Source organism: Poecilia formosa, unplaced genomic scaffold (assembly GCF_000485575.1).
Source record: "Poecilia formosa unplaced genomic scaffold, Poecilia_formosa-5.1.2 Scaffold68, whole genome shotgun sequence".
Lineage (NCBI taxonomy): Eukaryota > Metazoa > Chordata > Actinopteri > Cyprinodontiformes > Poeciliidae > Poecilia > Poecilia formosa.
In genome coordinates, this window is record NW_006800007.1 from 63,834 (window position 1) to 90,805 (window position 26,972).

At 39.3% G+C, this 26,972-nt stretch overlaps 1 protein-coding gene across 1 annotated transcript in view; it reads left to right on the forward strand.

Annotated features, from left to right (window-relative positions):
• Nucleotides 1-26,972, forward strand: part of ppargc1b (peroxisome proliferator-activated receptor gamma, coactivator 1 beta) — a 94,428-nt gene that overhangs the window by 60,927 nt on the left and 6,529 nt on the right. The window contains exons 3-11 of the mRNA XM_007555029.2: nt 1,869-2,054; nt 7,742-7,942; nt 15,967-16,092; nt 18,667-19,726; nt 20,269-20,314; nt 22,843-22,907; nt 24,715-25,360; nt 26,369-26,426; nt 26,638-26,756. Of these exons, the coding sequence (XP_007555091.1) occupies nt 1,869-2,054; nt 7,742-7,942; nt 15,967-16,092; nt 18,667-19,726; nt 20,269-20,314; nt 22,843-22,907; nt 24,715-25,360; nt 26,369-26,426; nt 26,638-26,756 (2,507 nt within the window). The remainder of the gene's footprint in view (nt 1-1,868; nt 2,055-7,741; nt 7,943-15,966; nt 16,093-18,666; nt 19,727-20,268; nt 20,315-22,842; nt 22,908-24,714; nt 25,361-26,368; nt 26,427-26,637; nt 26,757-26,972) is intronic.

Genomic DNA, 26,972 nt, shown 5'->3' on the forward strand with positions numbered 1-26,972 from the left:
AGTTGGAAAAACAACTTCCAAAACCTGGGAATTTTCTGGAAAACGTACGCTCTCCATTATCACATGTTTTTAAGAAGGTTGATGCAATCCATTTTTCTCCCCAGGCTTTAAAGTTAAATGCACACACAAGTCAGACTGCATAATAACGGCTCTATTGGAGCAATTGATGCCATGAGGCAATGTTTTTTAGAAGATGTGAGATTTTATGATTCTTTTGTCTAAAAAGGGATACCTTTCAGCAAATGGTGCTTCAGTGAAACAGGGGTCTTGTTTCAGTTGCGTCATAAAGGTGTTTTCAGGAAACCGTTTTGTGCAGAAGTGCTTATTGGCCAACTGTAGGAGTTTTAGTTCTTCCTCAGGAGTAAATGTGACCTGAGACTCACTGAGACTGTCACTGATACAAATGGAGATGTCCAATAAGTTCTTGAACTTTCAAAGCTTGAGTTTAGTTGGCAGGTTTTCTTGAAGAGCCTCTTGAAATGTTTCAGAAAACAATTATTTGTGAAAGTTCTTGAGTTTTAAAAACATGCACAGTTATAGGGCTTAAAGATGGGGGTTTATTAGGAGGATCCAGAATTTCTAGAACACTTGGCTCATGTGATTTAAGAGACCTTCAAGGGTCATTGGAGCTTTCAGGAATTCTCTACTAGACCCTTTAAACTTACTCAAGTAAAATTTTATAGCAAGGTGTTTGAATTCTTAATTGTTGAAGATCGAAAAGTTCTTCCTGAGGCGTTTGCCTCTTGAAGAGGTTTGATCAATTCATGAGAGGCGTTTAAGGTCAGGACCCAGGTTTTTAACTTCAAATGGTCTTAATGGGTTTCATGAGCATTCACTTTCATTAAAATACAAACAAAATATCAATGCAGCGATACAACAAATTTATAATTTTCCATTTTAAACCAAGACTTTTCTTGCCTTCTTACTCTTTCGTCCTTATCTCTGCTGGCCCATTCATTTTCAGCAGTTAACGGTTTCATAATGTCTGAAGAACATAAAGCAAATCCCTGTACAAAGTTTACAATACTTGGTCAGATTTTACAGAATAAATCAAATACAGAAAACAATGCAGTCTACTTCACAGATAAACACCCCCCTCAGCCGACAAAAGAAAACTAATCACCTTAGGACCTCTAGGGTAACTCTGCTCTGAGCCACAGGGGGATGTTGCAGAATAAATGCATAATGCAACCTCTGCGGTAACTGTCGGTGCCTGTGACGCGTCTTCTGACTGCCTCGGTCGGTTTCCGTGTTGAACCTCTAAACGTGGAAGTCTCATTATCTCTAATGAGTGGCTGTTGAAAGATGAAGAGCTGTTGATGAGAGCTCCTTCTGACTCAGACAGTGAACTGGGTAATAATATACAGTATTGGCCACATTATGGGGGCTTTTATCCAAAGTGCCTTGCTGTGCTTCGCCTGCATGCATATTTTAGAAAGGGTAGCCCAAGGGGAACTAGCTAAACCTCTAGTTCTAACAATGTGACTCTTCACAAAAAAACACCAACTGCAGCAGCATGTATCAAAGGTGGAGCAGGGTTACTTTTCATGCTTGGCAGCCTGTTTCAAAGAGTTGCAGGGGGGATGTAAATTTCTTTGTTTTGACACAAAACTGCAAAGGTTCTTATTTGTTCATATCTCGCAGGAGATCTGTCCTACTGTGATCAGCAGCTCCAGATTTATTCTGGATTCATGTTTCAGAGAGTGACTGGCTTTTTTTTGTGTGTGTGTATGCATGTGTGTGCGTGTGGGGGTGTGTGTGTGTGTGTGTGTGTGAACTCTGTTGTGTCTCAGAAGACCCAAACGCCTGGGAATTGTGTGTGAACTTAAGTACTGATGTGAACTTTCTCTCTTTGTTTCCATCTTCAGTATGGGGAGGAGGAGGTGTGTTCGGACCGCTTGGACACAGACTTCCCTGACATCGACCTCTCCCAGCTGGACACCAGCGACTTCGACAGCGTCAACTGCCTCAGTGAGCTGCAGTGGTGCACTGATCAGCCAGCGGATGTGTCGCCAGCCTCCATCCACTACAGTACGGCAGATGAGCTCTTCGAGGTGAGCTTTTAGCACTGAAGTGAAGTTCACGTAATCTGCAGTTGAGTCATGGACTCGCACTTCAGCGTAGAATGCTTTTATAATAGCGCAATTTCATTTTGCTCTATTAACAATGAAATGTTTGGTTTATTTCATTGTTAATAGTTAAGGGACAGTAACGTTAAATGTGTGCTGTTGTCAGTCAATAAATAGCAGTCATACAGCAGTGCAGATATTTTTTTCTACCTTTGTCTATCACAAGGACAGACTTTGTTTCTGTATGAAACAACAGTGAGGTCAAATTTTCCATTATGTTCCTGTTTACCAGATGATCTGCAGATTAATTCACCAATAATCATTCTGTTTACAAATTGTGCCATTTCTCCATTTAATTTTCCTTTGTTAAATGAGGGCATATTGACAGGCACAACAACAGTCCTGTATCTTTCCATCCAATCTTTATTTTTGCAGTCCTGTTCAGGGTAAACACTTTCATATTCTGCATCCAAGCTACTGTTGTACATTTTATTTAGTTTCCTAATAAATACATTTTGAAGTTTTATTTTTTTCAAATAGTTAGCAGGGGAAAAATTGTAAAACACATGGTGATTTTTTTTCAATAACTTTGGAATGATTGTATTGAAATAATATTCACACCAAATGTTGGTATTAATCCAAGTTTCATGGATAAAAATAAATGAAAGCAATTTATTCTAAACTGAGGTCATATGTAATAAAGATTATAGCACAATGAATAAATATTGAACATGCTTTCTCAAGTAGATTAAATACTTAACTGAAAGAGATTTCCTGTGTCGACAGTCTCGTCTCAGGACTTATTCTATAGAGTGATCTCCAGTTCTTTGCATTGATTTTCAATTGTATTCATGTCAGGTGATTGATTGGACCATTCTGTCAGCTTTATTTTCTTTGAAGCCGACTTAGAGTTGCTTCTCTGTGTCTTTGGGATCATTATCTTGATTAAAAGTCCACCTTCATTAAAGCTTCACATTTTCATCAAGTGTCATTTACTGAAAGGTATCTCCGAAGCACGATGCTCCCACCTACATAACTCACTTTTTTGAATATTGCATATTGCCTGATCAGACTATATTCTTCCAATATAACATTGGTGTGTCAACGCTTCTTGTGTGCTTTTTGTTCAGAAGTGGTATTGCAGAAAACCCTGCTAATTTCATGTGTCTTGGAACCTCTCTATGATTCACCAACTCTTATTATTCTTTTGACTTTTATATCTTTCTTCATTGTGACCTATTAGGTTCTCACAGGAACATTGAGAAGTTTAGAAAAATGTCTACAACCAAAGCCATCGCTACGTTTTGCAGCAGTAAGGTTGAGAGAGCTCTTCCTTTCTTTCTTCCTTTCTTTTTACCCATTATGAGATGACTCTTGTGCAATACCCTGGTAATAGGAAAGCTTTTTATGGGCCATAAATTAGTATCAAATCAGCTACTATTAATTTGCATGGAAGCGGTTGGGATTTCTTTCTAATAGATTTCAGTGAGTTTTATGGCTTTTGCAGCTTCTTTTCTTCATGTGTCCATTGCTTATTACCTGGGTAATTCCATCCATCTCTTGTGAATTTCAGGTTAATGGCTTTATAAGAAATTGAATTTTTGAGAAAATTGGTGTGCTTCATACTTTTTATTCCTTGCTAATCCTGTAATTTGATGAACTAAGTGAAAGGCTGTGTTATGTTACTTCACTTAAACATTGGGTGCTGTGTTCTTGACCTCCAGTACAACTTGTGCAGTCGCCAGAGCATTTCTGTTTGTTGACACGTGCAAGATCCCAACCTTCACTTGATCCTCGTTCTGAGATTCAGATATGCAGCAGGCCTCAGAGGGCACTGCCAACAAAACCGATTCCCATTGACACTGTGTAACACGATAATGGAGGCAGTCCATCAGTTTGGACTGGCTGAGTGCTTCTGCAAGGGGCCGGCGACAACCTTCAGGCTTCAGTTTCCTGGGGCCCTTCCTCCAGGAATTCGGAGAATCCCCATCTTGATTTTTCCATATCTAAAAGCCAACACTTCATTATTGACCAGGCGAGGTGTTGTGGTCTCGTTACAAAGGATAAATCGAGTGCACTTTGCAAATAAAAAGGAACAACTGAGAAATAACATAGCATTTTGGTGCAGATCGTGGGTCATGTAACCCAGCCCTGCAGGTGGAAATTGCTCTGATCCTGTGATGCACAGCAGAGTGTTGCCGAAATGAAAACAGGCAAGGCATGATGGGAATGCAGGAGAAGTAAACAGTTACTGTGTCTGTCTTTGCTGTTTGTCTCTTAGTGCCTCAGTCTTTATCACTACTTTGATTTATTTTAGCTGACACCTATTCATTGCAGACACAAAGCAGATCTTCATAGTAAAGTTTGACCTTTTTAAAAACAAAAGTCCACATTTTGCATTAATGTTTTATTTTCCTCATCTCATTTTGTTTGTTGAATCTTTTGTTAAAAAATGTTAAGTTAATAATCTTTCATCTGACTTTTAACTTAGTGTAGATTTCATTAAAGTGTAACTTCATTACCCAGCTTCCTGGTTTCACTTTGCCTAATATGAAAATGTCTTTATTCATGCATTTCTATTTATTTATCTGCCATTGCTTTCCTTTCATTAATTAATCTTTTGTTTTTACATTTCATATCTCATTTGCTCATTCCTCTGATTTTGTCTTTTTACGCTTTAAATTTGCATCGTTCCAGCCCAGTGTTTTGTACCTCTGTGCTTATTCACCCCTTTTCCTCCTTAGGAACATCACATTTTGGCAGCGTAGTCTATCAGACTGATTCAACGTTGCAGACAGTCAGGCATCATTTAATTATCTCTGAATACACTGATAAGGACACAAATGAAGCTTTTGTCAGTTTATCTTTTATGCCTCTGCTTCCTGTCAGTTGATTTCTTTATAGCAGCATATTGGAACTTAATCCCATGTTGAAAGTTATTGATCGCATTTCTTGGGAAGACTCAATATTACCTTGGAGACTAAATCACAGAGGCTGTTTCTAAAGGTTAGGCCAATTATAACTCATCATTTGTTTTTAAACTGTAGCAATATAGATGCTTGTTTATACATCTTATTTATCACATACATAAATAAAATGTTTTCTATGTTTTCTTTGTATAAACCTTTCATTGGATTAAATATATTAATAAAGAAATCTCACCAGTGCCAAAAAACATTTTTGCTGTTTTCTGTGTCATGATGCCAAGACTCTCTGGGCCTTTTGAAGAAAAGCACACCCACAGCATCACACATCCTCCACTGTACTTACTAGCAGGCATGAGGTGATTTTTCTATAATTTATCCTTATCTGGCCGTAAGCAAAGTCCCAGCAGCTTTTTGCAATCGTTCACATGACTATGATTTGCAGTGAATAAATACTTTTTACTGTTTCTAATGGAGATTTTTCCCTCTCCTTTAAGATCTTTCTCACTGTGTGTGATGGAACGTTAAACTTGTTCCTGTTGTTTTCAACTTCTAAATTATTGCTCTGATTGTAGAAATGATTCATTTCTTGACTTACAAAGATCCTCAGTCATCTGACATTTCCTCTTATCTTTTTATCTTTTGAAGAGTAGGCCGTGTATTACAACATTTCTATATTCCCAGTTATACCTGAATAATTGGAAGTTTTTAAGCAATCTAATCAACTTAATGTATAAATTGCATAGTTTTATGGTAATAGGGACTGCTTGGGGCTGCGGTAAGTGTGTCACTGGGGATTATATAAACCTGAAGAGCTCTTGGTTACATTAAAGGCAAATAATTTCATTGTATAATTAAGTTTACTAACCATAACAAATAACCAAATGCATAACTGTAATATACAGTACAGTAACTCCCAAGACAATTATTGTTTGATTCCTTGATTTATTATGACATTTTTAAGTATTTCTTCCTTTTCCAAATTCTGAAAAGTAGCTTCTGGCACAGAGGTAGAGCGGCAACCAGCCGAGACAAGGAATACATTTTATGATAAATACTTTGGTAGTGAGGGACATATTAAGCTGGATGATAAAAGTTAGTGGCTTCCTGTAGGCCAGCCGTGCTATCACTGCTCCTCCAGACGCAGCTCTCAGCAAGATGGCAACTCCTCATCAGTAAACAGCCCCTTTGTGTTGGGGTGCTGGGATTTAGAAAGCAAACAAACATTCAAACAGAAATCTTTTCTGCTACTTTCACTATTTTCTTCATGTTTGGAAACTATAGGAAATATAAAAATAGTCCCTGCCACAGGAAACATAACATAGATGAGCAAGAGTTCAAACTGAGCCACATCAGTCATGATGAATTAAAAGGAATACAAATCCTGTTTTAGCAGAACTGGGGGTTTTTTCTCAAGATGGCCAGACTGGTGTTATTGTGGTTAAATGTCAGAAATCAGAGGAACTATTAACCCCAACTGATTAGTGCGTAGAGAAGGCTGATTGAAGAAACAGGATTTAGTCAACATTTTGTCTGCACGTAAAGAACAAAAGTTCATTTTCAGTCTCAAAATGTGGTAGATGTATATAAATCCTTCAAAGGATTGCTATTTTCTGTCCCTCTTTATGACTTCATGGTGAAAATGTTTGCTGTGTTGTGGATGCTTCATGGGTGATGATTGCAGGGTGGAGTGAGATGTGAAAGCAATTTCCATCCAAATGCTGAAAAGCCTTGCTGAAACCTGATTCTGTTCTGCTGAGAGACTAAACTCCAAGCTTTAAACCTCTTCTACCCTTTTGCACTTGAGAGTGAAATACCCATTTTGAGTTTATCACACAAGGTGGTGGAGTCAGATCTCTGGTTCCACAACATATATAGAGAAAATCTTTGGAAAAAAGTGCTAGCATTGTCTTTTTTTAGTGTTGCCGTTGTGTAACTGTCATTGGAAGTTACTGCACCAAGCCAGAGGAGAGACAGGCTAAACGGCTTAGTCATGGTGACTCCACATAGGGATAATGTAGGAAAACAAGACACTGCATGCCTCTTTTTCCAGGCGGAAATGCAAATTGCTCAATTCAGATTCAGATCTGGTTTGTCATCCAAGCCTAATTACTTCCAAGTTGACCCTTAAGATTATTTCAGTAACAGCCTAATGCGAATTGTTCAAAAATAATTTAGCCAATCATGTTTACAAATAACCTCTTTAGTACAACTAATTTTGTTACTCTCTTAAATAATAAAATTGATTTTAAAACAGTTCATTTTAACATGAGAAAGATTTGATTCATTACTTTAATTGACAAAGAAGAAGAAGTGGTATAAAAATTTATAGACACAAGGTGTATCAGTTTGGAGGATATGATGCACCATGCATTCATGAATATCTTCCCACAGGAGGCGTTTAGTTGAGAAGCACAGCTAATTTCCCTTTTTAGTCCTCAGATAAGTTCCAGTGATATTCTCAGTCTTAAATGCATACGCATTAAATCTGAAATCTCCCCCAAGGAGTTTTGGACAAACTAATGCCGAATATTGCGATTGTGAGCGGAAGGGAATTATAGGGAATAAAATTCACCATTAGGACCAAACCAGGGAATATTTCCCAGTTTTTTGACTGACTGACTGATTGATTGTTGCATCTCCACAAATATTTAAGAAGCATTTCCAAGAATCCATTCCAGTCTTTTTCTGTGTTGTTTTGTTGTATTTTCTTTTCTCACCTTTTTTTTTTTTTCTCTGTGTTCGCAGATAGAAGAGGAGAATGCGGCACTACTGGCCGCCCTGACAGACAGTTTGGATGGCATGGTGGATGCCGAGGTGGGCGGGCTCTCTGTTTTTCCAACTCTGGAGGAAGAGCCCAGTCAAGAGGAAGAGGACGAGAGGAGTCTTCCTCTGAGTGCCGAGGACTTCAGTCAGCCACTGGGGGCCGAGACAGAGGACCTATCTCTTGTAAGAACATCTGTTAACTTAAAGTCATATTCATTTTGGTTACATTCTGAGAACAATATTATGAACAAAAACATCAGATATGAACATCCACTTTCATGTTCCTGCCAGTCAGTTTACAGCACACCTTTGAGTGCCTGTTTGAGAACATTAACGCTTCCCTCCTGGTTCTGTTTACAAAGATCTGAAAATCAAAAGTCCCCTGCAGCTCAGAAAGCGACATCTGTCAGAGTGGGTCCTTTAATTCGGGCTTCAAACGCCATCTATCCCCTCCTCACCCGTGCTTCGACGTGCCTCTCCTTTCCCATGCTCCCCCACTTTCTGTCTCACCGGCATTCTAATCTTCATTGCGCGTCGCACCTTGATGTTCCCCTCAAGTTGGCCTGCGAGGTTCAAAGTCTGCCTTTAACTCCCCAAAAAACAGAGCAGCGCCAAGGCACAAAGTAACCTTTCATCCGGTCCTGTTCAGTGAGCGTGGGCTGCTGTAGCTCCAAGACCCACGTGTCTCTTCAAGGAAAAGGGAGAAAGTTTTCAGAGAAACAGGCTGCATGCTTTAATCTGTTAATTAATCATCAAAATTAACAGGAAAAAAAATATTGCAATGCAACAGGGTGACATGTATTGAATTTACATGTCAGTTTAACTTTTTGGATTTCATTTGGATATTCTAAGTTAATCCTAAATTAGGATTCAGCTGTATGTTACTGAATAAAGAAATGTTAGAGGATAAGATATCTTAGCAAAAAGTGTGATGAAATATCGCCTTTGAAGAATTAAGGCTTGCCCTTGACAATCAGAACATTTTTGGTTTGGGTAACAATCACACCTGCTTGTTAGCACACTCATATGAATGCCTGGGATCGTGTTGCTCATGTGATTGCCTGTTTTCAAGCCCTCTTTTCTCTTTTCACACTGTGTTGCTGCATGCCTCCCTTCATCGTTCCCTGAACCACATTTCTGGGAACAAACCGTGTTTTCCTCTCTTCGCTCTGACTTCTCCCTGTTATCAGCCTGCACCTGAGCACCTCCACAGCCCCTCACATCCTATCATACAGGAGCAACAAATTGTTGTATCCCTTTACAGGGAATATTGTGGCCCATTTTCTTTTGTGTTGGCTCAGCTGTCAGAAGAATGCAGCCCTGTACCCGGCTCTGAAGCCTAATTAAAGCAGGAAGCTATTTCACTGCCACAAACGACTTATGATTAGCGCTGTAATATGGCCTTATTGCACTTGTCGAGTTGAATCCACCCAGCGTCCTTAATTTGACTTAACTTTCACAGCATAAGGGCCTGCGTCTAAGGCTCTCTGAGTAAGTGCCGGTCAACAAAGATGCCATTGTTTGGCAGTCACGAGTCAAGCTGGATGGCTGAATACCTGCAGCGTAAATATTCACCAAGCTACTCTGCAGGAAAAATTCGCTAACCTCTTTTATATTGAATGAGTTCATTTATAATTCAGTCCAAAAGAGAAAAGCAAAAAATGTTTGTCGGTTTGGGTCTCACATTCTTCCCTGTTCTGTGCCACAGTGTTGGGTTTTTGTGTTGCAGAAAAAAAGGCCTGTGCATCACTTGTTTTTGTTAATTAGCCTCCATCCATCTTAAAGTACACTTACAGTATGGTGAACCAATAATTACAAATAATCCCTAGCACTATAGGGAGCAGTTGGTGAAAGTTCAATGGGGGTAAAGGAGATTACATACAAGCAAATTTGTGATTGGCAGCCACATTGTTGGAAAATCTGAAAATAGAGAAGCAGAAAGTAAAGTTTTACTCTGTGGACTGTGAGTGTGAATCTAAAAAAGAAGCTCCTGCTCTAAAACTGAAACAATAAGTATGACTTTTATTTGAAGGTGTTCAGTTTATTTGAGGGTATTCAGTTTAAATGCATGGTAGCAGCAGCTTCATGCAGTAGCACTATTTTGCTGCCTGTATAAATGGTGTGTCCCACATTTCCAACACAGTCAGATATAAATCACTAATTTAAAAGTAGGCAAAATTCTGCTGTTATTTTCTCTAAAGACTTTTCTCTCTTACATTATGACATCTCCTCTCCCAATGCAATTAATTACAATAATATGCTGTCAAAACAGAGAGACTTTTTAAGCTGGAGTGAATGACATAATAATCTTGCAAATTACACTACCTCCAAACTTTTTTCTCTAAAATATAAACTTGGACAGAAGTGCTCTGTGCTGAACTATTTTAAAATATTTTGATGCACATCTATGATGTAAAATTTAAATTTAAGATAAGTAGGTTTTTAATTTGTGTAAAAAAGTATTTATTTTTATTTGAAGCCCCATATGACATTCATTCCCATTAAAAAATATGTATGTATGTAAACATCTGAACTCAACTGCCTGCCATTACAGTGTCAGTGAAAGACATTTCCAAAAAGTCAGGCCTGGCAGCAATGACACTTACTGTGTGGGCTTTCTAAGCTGGCGAAGCAACGGCATCCAGCAAAACATCAGGACACAGAGGTGATTGTGCTGCAACAGTCTGATAAATGCCATGAAGGTATTGTTTTAGTCTAAATAAAATGTCAGCAGTACAGAGAGGTCACACTTCCGGATGGGATTTTCTTTCATTTTCTTTGCTGTTGTGTAGGGAAAAAAACACAATTGTCCTTGTTTATCCTTGAAAGCCCTCAGTTATCAGTTGATGTGTGTCTAAACGAGCGTCGAAGCAGGCTGGTTACTGACTTACCCATGTCTCTGTTTCCAGACTTATGGAGCAACAGAAAGGGTCAAACCAGAAGCAGAGGCTCATTTGGGTTCAAAGATGAATCACTTTACACGTTTTCTCCATTTATACCTTAAATGTTGATGTGAACTCTGTGATCTTGTACGAATTTTGCACTTTCCTCACATCTCGTTCCATAACTTATCCAGCACCCAACCCTCAACATTGCCCTACTTATGCACTCAAAACACAGATCTGTAAAAACCTATTCTCTCCCTATGGATTCAACTCTGACAGCTTGGCTCTGTCTCCTTTTCATGGTAACAGATAATTCTCATACACACTCAGTCCTCTCTACAAAATCTTCTGCAGAGTTTCTGCTCCTACCCTGACTCTGAATCAGTTTGCCACAGGCGTAACTTTTTCTTGTACCTGCAAGCAGGCAGTTTGTGACGAGCCAGTAAGACCCATCGCTTCTAGGAATTTCATCGCCTGAAATCCTATCATTTACATACAGAAAGACTGGTAAACTGCACACTTTTCGTAGCTTAGTTTGAGATGCTCAAGCAAGTTTTCCCATCATTCCTCAAGTCTTTAAAGAGGTTTGTGGTGCGCCTGTTCAGGGTGCAGTGTCTCAAAAATCCCTGATGTAAATCCAGCCGTGACGTTCAGCGCCCCTGAAAAAAAGCAGGATATTTTGCTGTACTAAATATAAATCATATCATCCTGAATCCTGACTCTGTTTCCACTGAGTGCACTATCAGTGGCAAATATAGCAACCTGACATTCACATCCACTCACACAGAAAAGCCTGCTGTAATAACATTAGGCCTTTACTCAACTGAAGCTGCCAGATGTGTGTGGATGTGCGTGTGTGTGTGTGCGCATGTGTGTGTGTGTGTGTAATTCATCCTCTCCTTCCATCAGTTGAGTGGTTTACTGTCACATGTCTACTGTCACTCATGCGCTCAGGTCCGAGTGTGGCGCTGCCCTCTACTGTTAAGTGCTGGTTCTGCAGATGAACCAGCACTTAACAGTGAACTTTCTAGTGCTTCTTTCCCTGTCTGCTCACTGTCTGTGCTTTTAATGCTCTCGGTGTAATTATTGTGGAATAACGGCACACATTTTATTCATAATTGCACATAAAAGTTTTTATGGGCTTTAAAAATGATAAAGATAAATATAGTAAACATTTTGTACTATTTGTATCTCCAAAGAGAAAAAAATCAGTTGAAAGTTATTTTATTTAAGTAATTTAATTGAAAAAGTAATACAGCTATATTATATAGATTTTTGTATACAGAGTGGTGTTTTTCAAGCATCTTTTAGGAAGTTAAAATATTTTAAAGACCATTAAATACATGATTTATATAATGTTTTGGACAAACATAGAATGAAGGCAAAAAATTATTATTATTGTTAAAGAAGCTGACTGTCCACTGTTTACAACTTTTTAATGTAAAGTTGAGAGAAGGAAAAAGTTGAAAATTGTGCACATGCAACCTATGTAAAACCCATTTAGAAATGGGAAGATATGGGAACCTGTACCATAATCCCAATCCAGAACAGTTAGCCATAAGCCATAATCATCTATATAAACAGAATATGTTTTTTACATTGTAAATTTACTGACATGTACCTGGAATGCAAAACTTTCTTTGTTTTAAGAATTTACTTGGCTTTTCCAGGATCTTATTTGTTGGCTTGGAGTAGACTGCACTGAATGGGTTGAATGAGACATTATTTTAATCCAGAATCATTCATTATTGAAATTCCTCAGGGAATAGCAACAAATAAGTGGAAATAAGAAAAAATTGCATGGCTACTCCGTGTTTTTAACTTTTACGAACATCAAACATCTAATCAGAGTTTGTGTTTGGACAAACACATTTATTTATCAGATGTGCGTATTCCTATCCATCTTATTTGAGTAAGTGAGTAAGAAGCTGTATGGTTTCAAAAAGATTATTTTGATTAAAAGAAGTTGTTCTGAGGAAGCTAATTATCTTTCTTCTTTGGTTTTCTGCCAGATTGCATTTCATACAATCTGTTCATACGTGTGTGTGTGTGATTCCCTTTGCATTTTCTCTTTCATCACCTGCGTTTGCAATTCCACTTCCACTTTTCCTGTATGTGTGTGTTCCACGTTAGAACAAGGCCTCTATTGATGATGCCAGCGCAGTTCTGGAAGGCATCCAAAACGGAGTAGAGTAGAAGAGTGGGCTATACTGTTAGGGAGGCCCCCATGCCGTCGAAGAGTTTGCAACGTTTCACACAGACTCAAACCTTCAGTCTACTCTTCAGTTTCCTCAATGGGACTCTCAGAGGAGCATCATCACACACTCCAAGCCAAGTTGGCTCTCAGACAAAGGGCCACAGTGGCCCCATTAGCGGCGCAGGCAATCGTCCCATTTCAGTCAATTGACCCAGATAGTATTCTTTGGTGGCAGCCAGCGCTGTTGGGTGGTGATGTTGTGTTCATTAAAGCATTATAGTACTATAACAGTGATGAAAGTTGTTTATACCTTGACTCATGGCTCAGCAGTTTTACAGCATAAACTGCTAATATAAATATGTCAAATTTTGGTGCACTTTTAAACCCAATCCCTTTAAAAGCAGTTCTACCAATAATGTTTCAAATTACTTTCTCATAAAGATGTTACCATAAAAAGCCTATAATTATTATTATTATTATTTTTTTTTGTTTTACTGTGAAGCACTTAGTGACTGCTGTCTGAGAAAGGGGCTAGTTAAATGTACGTACTGTTTACTCAGTATAAATTGTCACTACCAGCTCTTCTCAGATCCATCTATCTCATTTTATTAAAGATAGTTGGCTAATCTGTAACATAGTCCTGATGCCATTGATAATTATTGTGGTCCATGCAGAAACCTTTAAAAGGACATTTAAAGAACATTTTAATAATAGGGAATAGACCAATATATCAACATTACACGTCAAACTAAAGTGTTTAGTCATAAAAACGTTTTAGTAAATAAACAGAATGCAATGACATGATTTGATTACAGAGTTCTAACAATAATTCAGTGCCATGTTAATATCCCATCCTGTCACATTTCAACCATGACAAAATTGTTGTATTTGCTTTGGATTTGTGTAAAAAGTAGCTATTATTGTGAAGTTCAAGGAAATAAAGTCCAAGGTCTTCATATTTTCTTACAAATACAATCCTGAAAATGCAGTAGTACAAATATAGCAGTACTCTGGTTATATTTACAGCCAGATGTTTTGTATTTTTTTTCTTTACTGTTTTTACAGAGCTAAAAACTAAACATTTTTCTATTGTTTTTTAAAACAACCCCAGCTCACCTGTTTTTCCTTAAATTGCAACAAAAAAGTAAAGAATCTCCTTTCATAACATTATTAGCTTTAAGGAAACATATTGGATAATTTCTGACAACTACAGAATCAATAGTGATGCTTGGCTGCTTTGATACATCTATATAAATTGCCACAACCACCTCCCAAGTGATTCAGACCCCCAATATTGCTGAATTGCCCCCCACTTTAGGTCGACCGTCTTTATAATAGGTCCCTTTGAATCCTCATTCCTATCATTTCTGTATTTTCTGCATCATCTTTTGGAGCAAAGGCTGCAAAGTTTAGAGGGGGATTTTCTTTCCTAAGCTGATTTATATCAGCTGATAGGTCTGCCATGAAGCCACGCTCAGGATTGAACGGATGAGTACACAGATGGAAAAAAAAGTAATGAAAGGATAGTTGGAGAAAGAGAAGCAGTTGTGTTAATATCCATTTCAAAGGTAATACCCAGGGAAGGTTTAAGGAGAGTTTCCTATGCTTTATGCCTTAACTTGGGCTTTGTGTTTGATCTGGAACAACAAAAGGACGGGAGCAGGAGGATGGGACGATAGAAAAGAGGGCATAGTTGATGTGACAGTTTAGAAATTAAGATAACATATGTTAGGGTCACACAGGCTGATTTAGAAAGGAGTCGCAAAGAAATCAGAGAAAAAAAAACAAGATTATATATAAATCAAACAAAAAAATGTTGAACAGGTAGAGAATGATGGAGGGATGATGGAAGAACAGGAGGCTGAGGGAGAAAGAGGAGCAGTGGTCACGCCGTATTATTATGTAGAAAAGAACAGCTGGATCTGGCTCTTTAATAGGAAACGTGAATGTGCCATGTAGCTGTCAGCTTTAGTGGTGTGATAAATGTACAGTATCATGACCTTTTCTACACATTATTCCTTTATACAAACATCCATCTGAGGAGCATTAACGCCTGACAGAATATAGATTAGAAAGTGCAGTGAAAGGCCAAAAGAACTGAATGTTCAATGTTTTTATGTCAATGTGGGTAGTTTTTTTCTCCTCCTGTTCTATGTACTATGGTGATTTAAAGTATGTTATCACATATTAATTCACTATATTTGCATCCTAATGATTCTGGCTTAATGTGTTTCCATCTGATGACCCAACTCATTAAATTAGGATGTCTTCAAAAATATGTATTGTAAACTAATATATTGTATCACAACACAGAGTGCTGTAATTTAAAACATCAACTTCTAAGTATATAATACCCATATAGAAAAAAAAATATATTTTTGTGCAAAAACTTGATTTTTATGATAATGTCATGTTATGCAGTACATAACACTGCAATCCAGTACATGATCACTGACATCCTCCCATGGAGGTCAAACCATAAAAGGTCAATGCTAAGGAAGTTTACTTTTCACATTTTGTTGCATCTCATGGAAAGTTGAGAGGAATGAAAAACTGTGGTAGAATAACATGCACAAGCAGCAGGGGGATTTAAGAGTTTTCTGTAGATCTGTACAGTTGGACTGGCATGAGGCATTAGCAACAGCAGCACATCCTGGCCAAAAAGAAAAAACAAACAAACAACTGGACTGTTGCACAGTAAGGCTTCACAATATCAGGGAACTCTTGCTGAGTATCACAATGACAATCCGATTATTCCACATATTTTCTTTCTTCAAAAGTTTCCTATCCATGTTTTGCAAGCTTCACCATCTTGCCTGGTAAAAATATACATTTAGTGTGGGCATCTAGGGAAATCAAAGTTCGCTATTGTATAGTATGCTATAAAATATTGCTTCTAAGCAGTGCTTTGCAGTTGTGGCAGGTCACACATTGATATTGCAATGGCTCTGGCCTTCAACCATAATCATCTAATTTACCATGTCTAGTATATATACTTCTGTGTGTAATGAATCTTTATAACATCTGAGTTTTACCATATGAACTAAATTAATAACTATTAAAGGCATTCTACTTACTAAATACCAAGAGAATGTCCTGATGTCATATGCATTTTTTTTCTGCAGCTGAAGAAGTTGTTGTTGACTCCTCCCAATGTTCCAACCGGCATCGACGTGCATAAAGATGGAGTCCAAAGCCATCGCTACAGCAGCAGAAGTCTGCGCCTACGACCAGTCAGACCTCTGACTAAGGTGAGGTACAAATTACTGTGAATAGGTGACAGGACAATATCATCTCATACATATAAAACACTCTTATCATTAATATATCCTTTAGTAAAAATACCCACTTTCCAGCAGTTTGAAGTAGAACAGAAGCAAAAACACTCAGACGCACATTTCACTATTCGCTGCATGATGCCTCATTCCGTGTCCTCTGAAAGCTGGTGAGATAACGAAATTGGATTTTTCCAATCACTTCCTCTCAGGGTGGCGAGTTGAGGCAGAAGTAATTTACAGCTATATGTAGTGTTTGCAGTCAGCATCACTGCAGCTGCAGGAGTTGTGTTTTTACATGTGTCTGCATTAATTCGTCTTGCCTAGCCTTTATTGCACAGAAATGATTCTGAACTTCAATTCTATTGGATTGTTTTTGGTCATTTGTGAGGCTTAAATATTTCTAGCAAAAACGTTGCTCAATGAGGGTTGGGATGGAAAACTGCTTGTGTCATCGCTTGCTAAGATATAAAACCAGATACAAATTTCAGAAATAAAAGTTGCTCGTGCATGACAGTCGGCAGAAACAGACGGAACAATTTCCAGGATTTGTGTGCTGAGTAGCATCCAGAAACAGATTTTCTTTTGAGATCTCTGGCAGCCCAAGGAATTTAACTACATTTTCTCCACTTCTTTATGAGTTACTCAGCAAGGATAAAGACCCAGCAAATGCTTTTGTTTGTGCTTTGAAACAAAAGTTTCGCAATGAAATGTAGAGTCAAACAAACAAACAGATGCTTGTTAGTGATGCTGCTTTAGATGTTACATTTTATTGCTTAAGTGTTTTCATGCTGCATTCTATTTGACTCGGTAATGAAAATGCCTCACCCGCTTTGACCATTTCCAGCTGAAGTGCTAACTACTACTAACATGCAATCTGAAACAGTGTATCTCTCTCCGTCTTGTACATATAAATATTAAAGGAATACTATCAAAATAATTGTTAGGCTGTGCAAATATTCCTGCTTAGCTGTGTTTTAAACTTGGAGCAGTTATAGCAAATCTTGAGAACCTGAGTCCAAAGTGGCTGTTCTCTTTTTGCCACCATGGATTTATTACATTGTTCTACGTTTGTTACAGAAGTTAGTGCTTTAGTTTGGTAATTATCTTTAGAAGCATCTTTAAAATCAGGCTGGAAAAAATCGGGCTTTTCTTGAAGTATTTACAGAACTTCCCAGCAGTTTAGTATCTGTCTTGAAAAATATGGTGAGGAGTGGGTTTTTGTAACATCAACAGAACCGAACATTGCTTCTTAAATTGGCTTCTGCCGGAGAGTTTAAGCAACACAGACATGGTAAGAGAAATGATCAAATAAATCCAGCCACACTGTAAATAAAAAGAGGGTTCAGGACAATCCGGCCTCGTCAGCTCACGTGGAGGCTTTAATGTGTCTCCTGACAGCTCTCAGATACTCCATTATGTTTACAAAAATGGGAAACAATATCAAAGCTGTCCAGAATGCAGCAGCAGTACGTCGCATATGGTGACAGTTTTTATTTTCCCAGTGATAGATATTTCATTTTAGAATAAAAACCCTGAGCCGTCAAGCTTGCAGAGACCTTCAGCTGCTGCTTGTGATAAATGTAGTGTTGGGGATGAGAGGACATCTACAACGGCTACTGCTGTATGACTTAGCAGTAATTGGATGGCTGCTAGCATTGTGCTTCAAGTGGTCATTGATTACAGCACTGGTCATTTATCTTGTACAAGCATAGGGAACGGGAAGCCTTCGTGCAGGTTGTTGCCTACATAAGGAGCAGACAGAACCGCTGCAGGAGGAAGAGCCTGGCCTGTGTCTGTCACAAGGCCTTCTTAAAGTCACCGTTGATGGCAGATGGTAGAAGTATTGACTGACAGGGCAGAAGGGCAACAGTGAATCACATTCACTCACTCTATTCTTTATCTGTATGAGTAATACAGATCAGCCATTTTATTGCAGCTGCAGACTGAATCATCCCTCACGAAGTCGGAAGGAAAATTTACTGCTGTGTGCGCCATGATCATGTATCCAAGGCAGGAAATTGAAAATGCAGTGCTTTTTTTCTGTTTCTCTTTATGGGCGTATTCACGCCAGCCCTGTTTGATCTGCTTTAATTGAGCTACATTGCGTTTGCACAGAAAGTTCGGTTTGCTTCAGGTGATGTGAATGTGCAATCGGACTCTGATGCAGACTGAAAAAGTGGACCATGTTCCACCTAAAAACTTAGGCGTCGGTTTGGTTGAAGATAAATCAAAATGCAAGCCAAGTAGACCAGAGACCGCTCAAAAAGCAGGAAGTGGACCATAGCCCAAGGGTTTCTGGGAAAATACAACCAAAACACATTTAAAATACAAAAACTCAAACTTCATGTCAAAATTGAGTATTTCAAACTCCATAGTACAATATAACTCCCATATGTATAGCATAACGTCATAAAATGGTCATTGTCTGTTTGATGACAAATCTAATCTTACTTACTTAAGATTGAAATCTCTTGTTATTTTATATTTAAATAATTGTCCAAGGCATTTTCATGTTTGGTTCCTGAATATTCTCTTTGTCTTCCCCAGAGCGACCTCCCATTAGAGCGGAAGCCCCGAGCGGTGCGTCCCACGAGTCGTCTGTGCACCGAACTCCACCGCCACCTCACCACGGCGCAGGACACCGAGGACGCTCCGGTTCACGACACCGACGAGGGCGAGGACGAAGAGGAGGACGAGGACAGTGAGTCGGAGGAGGATGAAGAGGAGGAAGGGGAGGAGGAGGAAGAGGAGGAGTCTTCCAGTAGCGAGGTGGAGGGCGCAGTGGCAGCGGCCCCTGGCCCTGCAGAGCCCGCTGCGCCTCAGTTCAGCTCGGACAAAGAACTGCAGTCCGTTGTTGAGCTGATCACGTACATGCACACATACTGCCTGCCCATGCGCAAGCAGCAGGGTTGGGACCGCAAAGACAGAGACCTTTCGAGGCAGCGGACCAAACCCGACGTCCCCCGCCCAGCCAACACAAACTCTCACAGCAGAGTTGTACTGGTTAGCGCTCCTGGGACTAGTGGGAGCTTGAATGGGACAAGCAGCAGCAGCAGCGCCCCCAGAAGGCTTCCCTTCGCCAGGCGGAGGGAGATGAAGGCCAACTCCCTTCTTCGTGAGCTCTTGCAGCAGAGCAGCTCCTTCGACGTGAGCAAGCCTTACAGACTGCACAGCCCACCTTACGTCCACTCACACAGTCCCAGCAGGGGCACGGCCTCTGCTCCTTCTGCCCCAGCTAATAAAAGCCCCCCAGCCCAGTCATTCAGCTCCATTCACCCCAAACCAGAGTTTTGGAAAGACTCTTCCTCACTGGAGAGGAGAAACTCTTCCTCCGAGCTGCAGCAGAACCTGGAAGAGCCGGCAGAAACCAGCGGCTCTTTCTCCGTTCGCCGCTCCAGACGTCTGGCGTCTTTTCCCAGCCGCTTCGCCAAAAGGTTGAGGCCTACACGAGCAAAGGAGGAAGAGGGGAAGGAAAAGGATGAGAATCCCACGGACAGACTCCTGCCCACCCAGGCTGGAGGGGGAACGACGACGGAGGCGCAGCCAGAAAAACTGACATCTAACGATGGCAGCAATCCCTCTGAGCTGACCAAATCCTGCTGCCATGGTTAGATCACCAAACACACACAATGGCTGCGTCTACACCACTCACTTCATAGCCAAGTTCACTTTAAGCATTACTAAATTTGGAGCAATAATTTTTTTAAAGGGAAAAATATTTTCTTATTTGATGCTCTGAGATGAAAAAAAAAATATTTTGATTAATAAAATAAGATTTTCTGATGAGATTTTCCTTCTGGTGTATTCATGATAACATTGACAAACACATGAAAACCTGAGCTGAAGTCAACCAGCTATTGTCAACTTTAATAGCAGGCAGAGAGCAGTGACCCTATAAAAATGACTTAATTCATGTTGTTGAATTTTAACTTTCTTACAAACAATTTGCCTTACTTGTTACAAATTGAAAAAGTATCTCACTATTTATTCATGTTGCTAAATTGCTGTCCTTTGCTACTATTTATACTGTGGGCCATTTATTCGGTCATTCCCGCTTAAGATAGTGACTAAAAGTATTTCTCCTTATATTTACAGGTGAGCAGTAGTAACTGTCACCCTGTTCTAACCGAGGTCTTATTCTAATTTCAGAAAAGCGAGCCTGTCTCTGTCTGCCCCTCAACCCAAAGTCCACAGGGTAAGTATCTGTGAAAGGCACCTGCTGTTTTGCATCATTGACTTTAGGTGCTTTTCGTCCAAACAGTGCCACAGGCTTGCTAAATGGTCCACAAACAGTAAATGGTCCACAATCTAGAAAGTAACAGGGTTGAAAGGTAAAATATATCCCAGTTTGGAGATGGATCAGGAAAATATTTTGTATTGTATTCTATAATAATAATATTAATAATAATATTCTGTTATTGCAGAATATTGTGATGAAGATATTAATTTCTGTAAAAAAAAAAAAAAAAAATCGTATTCTTGACCATCATGTTGGTCTTCACTCTTTGTGAAGCATCTTGCACATAAAGTGTTGGCGCCAAGAACAGACCAAATAAACTTCTCCCATGCAGAATTTGCATGCATGATACTTGAAACATAAAATCCAACCAGTCCTTTGCAGTTGTAATATTACACACATTGGTATTAAAATGATGCTTCTAGAATATATTGCATAGCTTTATCTTCCAGGGGTGTTTTATGTGTAGAGTTTGGTGGAAGAATAAAAACTATCTCTCACATAGTCACAAACACAGCATACAGTCAGAGTAAAAAGAAAGTACACCCCTTCAAAATATGGAGTTTCAGTAAAAAATTTCACTGGAATCTGTGTTGTGGCTTTAGATGCAAATAATTTCCGAACCGAGTGACATATTGATTAATATTCCTGCCAGTATTCTTCACTGAATTTTTAAAGGTGAAAATATGTCCATGAGTGCCAAAGTTATAAAGGATGTTGATTAATTATAATATACACTTTAGCAAAAATATAAAAAAATATTAATTTAGTAGTAGTTTTCAATTGACTCTTCAGCCCACTTTTAGCTGCTGTACTGCCGCTATTAGCTTGCTAACATAGCTTGATAGCTATTTTAGTTCTCACATTGACTGTTTTTTGCAACCCATTTTACTTCTCAACAGCGAATTTTTCTATTTTGTAACCAAGGGAAAAGTGTGGAAGCCTTGTTTCAGTCAGCAAGCTGGCAGTGCACAGCAACAGTTGATGGAGTTACAGTGCTGGAATCCCAAGACTTCTTTCAGCACTCAAAATTTTAATGGTTTAATGAAAGTGTAATTTTTTAAAACCTTGATGTCCAATGAGATTGGTAAGCAATATGTCTTTGCTTTACAGTCAAGTTGGAATTCCCAGTTTCTTACTAGATTTGACTAAAAAGGTAAATTTTGAACAAATTCTAACAAAACTGACATATCTACACTGGTTTTCAAAGATTGTCTTTTGAAATTTGCAACAAAGAGGGAAAAAAAGTAAATCAAAGCACTTTCTGATCTCAGGTAGTCTTGAGACTTTTGAGGATCTTTTCCCATGTGGTTTTTCTTCCTGATATCTTATTTACTGAAAACCAGAACCAACAAATGGAGTAAATTTAATCTAATACTGGAATAATATGGAGCAGGTTCAACTGAGGCTGAAATTATATAAAGCTGTCTAACATAAATTACAGTGTTAATCACCTTTTTTTTTTGTACATTGCAAAAATCATAAATAAGCCATTAAATCCGACTCCTTAAACAGCCTCAGTAATATAAAGCATTGCTTAATTATCGGGTATTGTTGAGAAAACCTCTTCATAAATGAGTAATTAGCATAACACAGGACTTGGGGCATAACAAACAAAACTGGAAGCACTGTCCTTAGACGTGCTTCACGTCATCAGTTCTGAGTTAAAGCAGGAATCAAATCAAAGACAGCGCTAAGCTTGTTGCTAACTTAGAGCAATAATGATTTTCTTCATTAATATCAGTTTGCAGGGTTTGCATGTCCTTAATTTTATTTGTGTGATGCCTTTTATCTGTGTGCAATAAGTCACTGCTATCTCTGTCCTTGTTGTTCTATTATTCTCACAGGGCTAAAAGAAAATTAAGTCACAGATTCAGCTCAGATTTAATAAAATCCTCAACCCTAATATAGTCATTCACTTTGACCTAAGCAGGTCTTTTTGATTTGCTGTTTGATGCAAAATTTGCATCAGAAATTGTACGTTTTATTTACACGTTCGGCCTTAAACCCTGAAGCTTTTCTTCAGCAAGAATCCATCCATCTTCTAAACAAATCACTTGAAAGGACATCAAAAGAGAAGAAAAAAACAACTTTTTTCTATATTTGGTGTTTTCTGTGGAGGGTAATTGATCTCCCTGCCTGAAGCCAATCCAGTCTGCACACCCACTTCCTTTCATTGCAACCAGAGCAACAGAAACTGACAGCCACCAACAGCAGGAGGAAGAAAAGCAGTGGGGACAGTAGAGCACATATGGCTGTGTTGATAAGAAATGAGATGCGCAGCAAAGTGCCAGTACTGTTCACACAAAGGAAATAATTCAAATTCAGCAAACATCAGCCTAAACTGCTCTCTTATATTTAAAGAGGCAAAAAGCCGAGACTCGGAACCTATTGAGGGATTGGTGTTTTGTGTTTTAAGCCTGCAACATATTCCGGCATGACAGAGAGAGCTGAAAATTCTCTGCTTTGATCTGTCTCTTCACCAGAGAGCCCCAGTTCGGCACCAGGCCTTATGAGCAGACGCTCAGTGTGGATCTGTGTGGAACAGCAGGTAATCTCATCTCAGCCTCAATGGCTTATTTGTTGTCCATCTACTCATGTCCCGGTCGGCTGGTTACAGATCTAAAACAAAATGGTTTGTAATGGAGTTAATAGGTGACTATGAGTCACAGAGGGGATGTTTCTAGAGGTCTGGATGCTTCAATGGAACAGAGAGAATAATGAAGCATTTACTGGAAAATACTTGATCAAACAATCCGTGTGACCTATACACGTACTGTATTTACTGGCACCCTGGCTGATAGTGCTACAACCCCCTTTGCCAAAAAGGCAACACTTTCTCTTCTAAGACTGGATCACATATTCCTCTTTGAACAATGTCTTGTCCATCCAGAGTCACAAGTTAGGATTTAAGTCTAAAGACCTGCTGAAACACTCAAAGTAAGAGTCTGTGATGCACTATTAGGGGTTCCCAAAGTTGGATCAGGCCCCCACATTGGGTCATGAATCAACAATTTTAGGGTCTTGAGATTCTTTAATAATTAATTCACAAAAATTATAATGGTAAAAAAAACCATTTTTACTGTAAAAGTAAGAAGAGATTACATGACAGGTAAATCCAAAATTGTTTATGGTGTTTGTTTTCTCATTATACTCTTATTTAATTGTTTTGTATAAGCACTAATATTCAAGGTTATTAGTTGTTCCCTCTTTTATTGGGGTGGAAGCTGAACATTTTGGGAACTACTGAGGTAATGGAGCCTTTGACAGAAAAACAGCCCAACAGCACCACTGACCTTCAGTCAACATGTTCATCATTCAGGGTTGTTTCAGGCTAAATCTGCCCTGATAAAAAAAATAGTAATCTTAGTCTCATCTGACCAACACACTCAGTAGTATTGAGCAAATTCCACAAGTTATCACTTGTGATGAAAGGAAGACTAAAAAAGTATTTGTTTGCTGGCATGCTTCTCAGCGAACCACTTGGCATACTCGTACACTGCAGATAGTAACCTCTATTGGAAAACATTCCCATCATAAATCTGGAGCCAAGACCAAGCAGCAACATCTACTGTTGGTTTTCAAAAATAAAACTACCAGCACAGAACTACGGAAAAAAATGCGGGATCAAGATCAACACCCCGTCTCGGTCTTCCAGTATGTTTTTTTTTTTTTTTTACAAAACAGTAATAGCAGAGTAACTTAGTGCAGTGATATGGTTGTTGGCTGAGTCAACTCTTTGAACTTAAAGTGCATAACTCACCATCTTACATTTCTCAATGATAACTGCTTCCTAAGTCCTGCATGGAAGCATTTTGTGAAATGGGTTTTGAATGATCATTATGGAGACAATGTTCCCCAAAAGCTTCAGTTCTTCTTACAGTGATCTTTGGAGAGTTGTTTCACATCCCTTCTCTCTGTGTGTGGCGGCAACACAAGCCACCACACATCTACAGTACTTGCTGAGAATGGCATATTCTCTTCTCTTTCCAATGTTGAAGAGTGGCCAAGAAAAATGGGCTTAAAAGATAAATTTCAAATGGAAACGGCAAGTAATGGGTGAACTAATTCAGAGCTCAATGAATTAGCGACCCATAACTATTAATTACAAAACTTCAGGCACATTTAGTTTTTAGGAATTGTTAGGGCTACCAGTAAGATTTTTACTTTCTGAACTGATTTAAATAATAAACTATTTTTTTCCAAAAAGTTTCATCATGACATTATGCTGTTGCAGTCAGAGCTATTTATTTAAAAAGATTTTCATGCATTTTTGCCAAATGCGCCAATAAGTATTTTGTTTTTATTCTTAGAGGAACCAACCAACATTAAACTGTATATCTTTCCTTCTCACTCAGGTCTCACCCCTCCAACCACTCCGCCTCACAAATCTGTAGAGGATGAGCTCTTTAAACCCACAGAGGGAGGAAAAGGCGGCGGCAGCAGTGATGGTGGAGGTGGCAGTGAGTCTGTCCACCCGGCTTCAAATGCTAACACCAACGTTACCGCGAAGGGCTCAACCTGGCTGAGTCGCTCCCACCACCAGAGGAAGCTTCCAGAGCAGACCGAGCTTTACGCCCAGCTGCGGCGCATGGGTCAGGCGGGAGAGGGCGACACCCAGCGCACCTTCGGTGACCACGACTACTGCGCGCTTAGTCTCGGGGAGAGCCGCAAGCGCAGCGCTGCCATCCTTGGCGCCATACTCCAGACCCAGGGGGGCAGTGAGGGAGATGGCACCCAATCATCCAGTGTGGTGGATAATCAGGTTTTAGGTGAAAAGGTCCAAGAGAGCGAAGAGGAGCGCCTTGTGATGACAGAAGTGGTAGAAACGCAGGAGCAGCAGACGACAATGGTGTTATCATCATCACCGCCATCAGACTGCCAGTCAATTGCTGCAACGCCTCCAGTTTCTGAGGAAGAGGCGGAGCACTTGTCGGCGTCTCGCTCTCCCTCACCCATCCTTCACATGTGTCCTGACTCTCCCTCCAGCAAGACAGACTCCAGGTGAGACAGACTTCAGAATAAAGAGAAATATTTCAAGGGACTGGATTCAAAAAACAAAATCTACACTTTTTTGCACAGATGCAAAGGTTATAACAAAGGTTATAACAATGCAAAGGTTTATATAAAGGTTTTGATTATCATATGCAGTACGCCACCATCGCCAAACACAACATACACAACATACACAGACTTGTAGCTCACAATTATCTCTGGACTTTATTTAAAAAAAAACTAATAAACTAATGTCTCATAATAATTTGGGTTTCACTATAAATGCTACATACGTGGCAGACGGAATGGAAGATAAAATACTCAGACGACATTTGCACCAAAATATCCTGTTCTTCACTTGACTCTGTCACAAAGAAAAAAAAGCTGCTGTTGTTTGACTGTGAATCATCATCCATATATGGTGGTGCCTTCCTGTTTTTATAAGTAAAAATGCTCTTTGACAGAGATGGTTCCAGTTATATTCACACTAACTTCTTTTGGATTGTACAGCCCCTTGTTCTGATTCATAATTTAGCATATAACCACATGATATTTGACGTTTTTACCCCTCAGTCTCTGCATTTAGCCCTGAGCATTGGGTTGTGAAGCAGAGGAATTCAGTCGGTAAATGCATTGTGATTTATACCATATATAAAAAAATAAAAAAATAAAAACACTCCTCAAACGGAAGCTGTTCTGTCCAAGTTAATAAGGTCAGAAGTCCTGTTTGTTTCCGCTGAATGTGTAGATGTAACCGGGCAAATGCTGAAGCATAACTCAGATTTCAGGCGGAACTGTTTGAATAGGTGGCCTTTCACAGAATGAGGTCAGCAGTCATGTTATGTCTTATACATTATGACAGGGAATGTAACGGGAAGAGACATAAAACAGAAAGATAGTTTTTTGCCACCAGTGTGAGACGTGTGTTGGATGTGGTTCACCTGTTTCTACATGTCTCACATTACAGTTTCCCACCAACTCACTGTCTTCCTCCCTGTCTGCTTTATTCTCCTTCAGTGAGAACTCTGAGAGCTGTACGGACGACAACCAGGAGAACAAGGACAAGTCTGACGAGGTACACACCCTTCACATTCTGCAGCCTCATTCAAACTAAAAAAGTCTTTGAACGTCTAATTAAAGTCTGCTTGGGTTTGACAAAGGCCCAGACTAGCATTAGTCAACGGTTTAGCTCCTCAAAAGAACAACAAGCATATTGTCATTGGCTCTAAATTGCTTGAAAAACCGGTCATTTGTTCTTATTATTGCTGTGGTTTCCTTATTGCCAGGACAACTGCCAGGTGTTTTACATCCATAACCTACCAAGCAGGGTGACCGAGAACATGCTGAGGAGACGCTTCCAAGTTTTTGGCAATGCAGAGGACTGCAAAGTCATCATCTGCAACGAGTAAGTGTCCCAATCTGGATCAACTTTTTCTGAAGAGACACAGCAGATTTTGCAATGATGCTAGTTAAGGCGGATGAAGAAGATTCTGCGCAAAATAAAAAGAGCAATTGGTTTTGTGTATATTGGAGGTTCTGTTCACATTGCTGTCCTTGACTCAGAGAAAGACCTCAGAGCTAGAGACGGTTGTCAGATACTGCTTCTTAACAACTGGCGGCA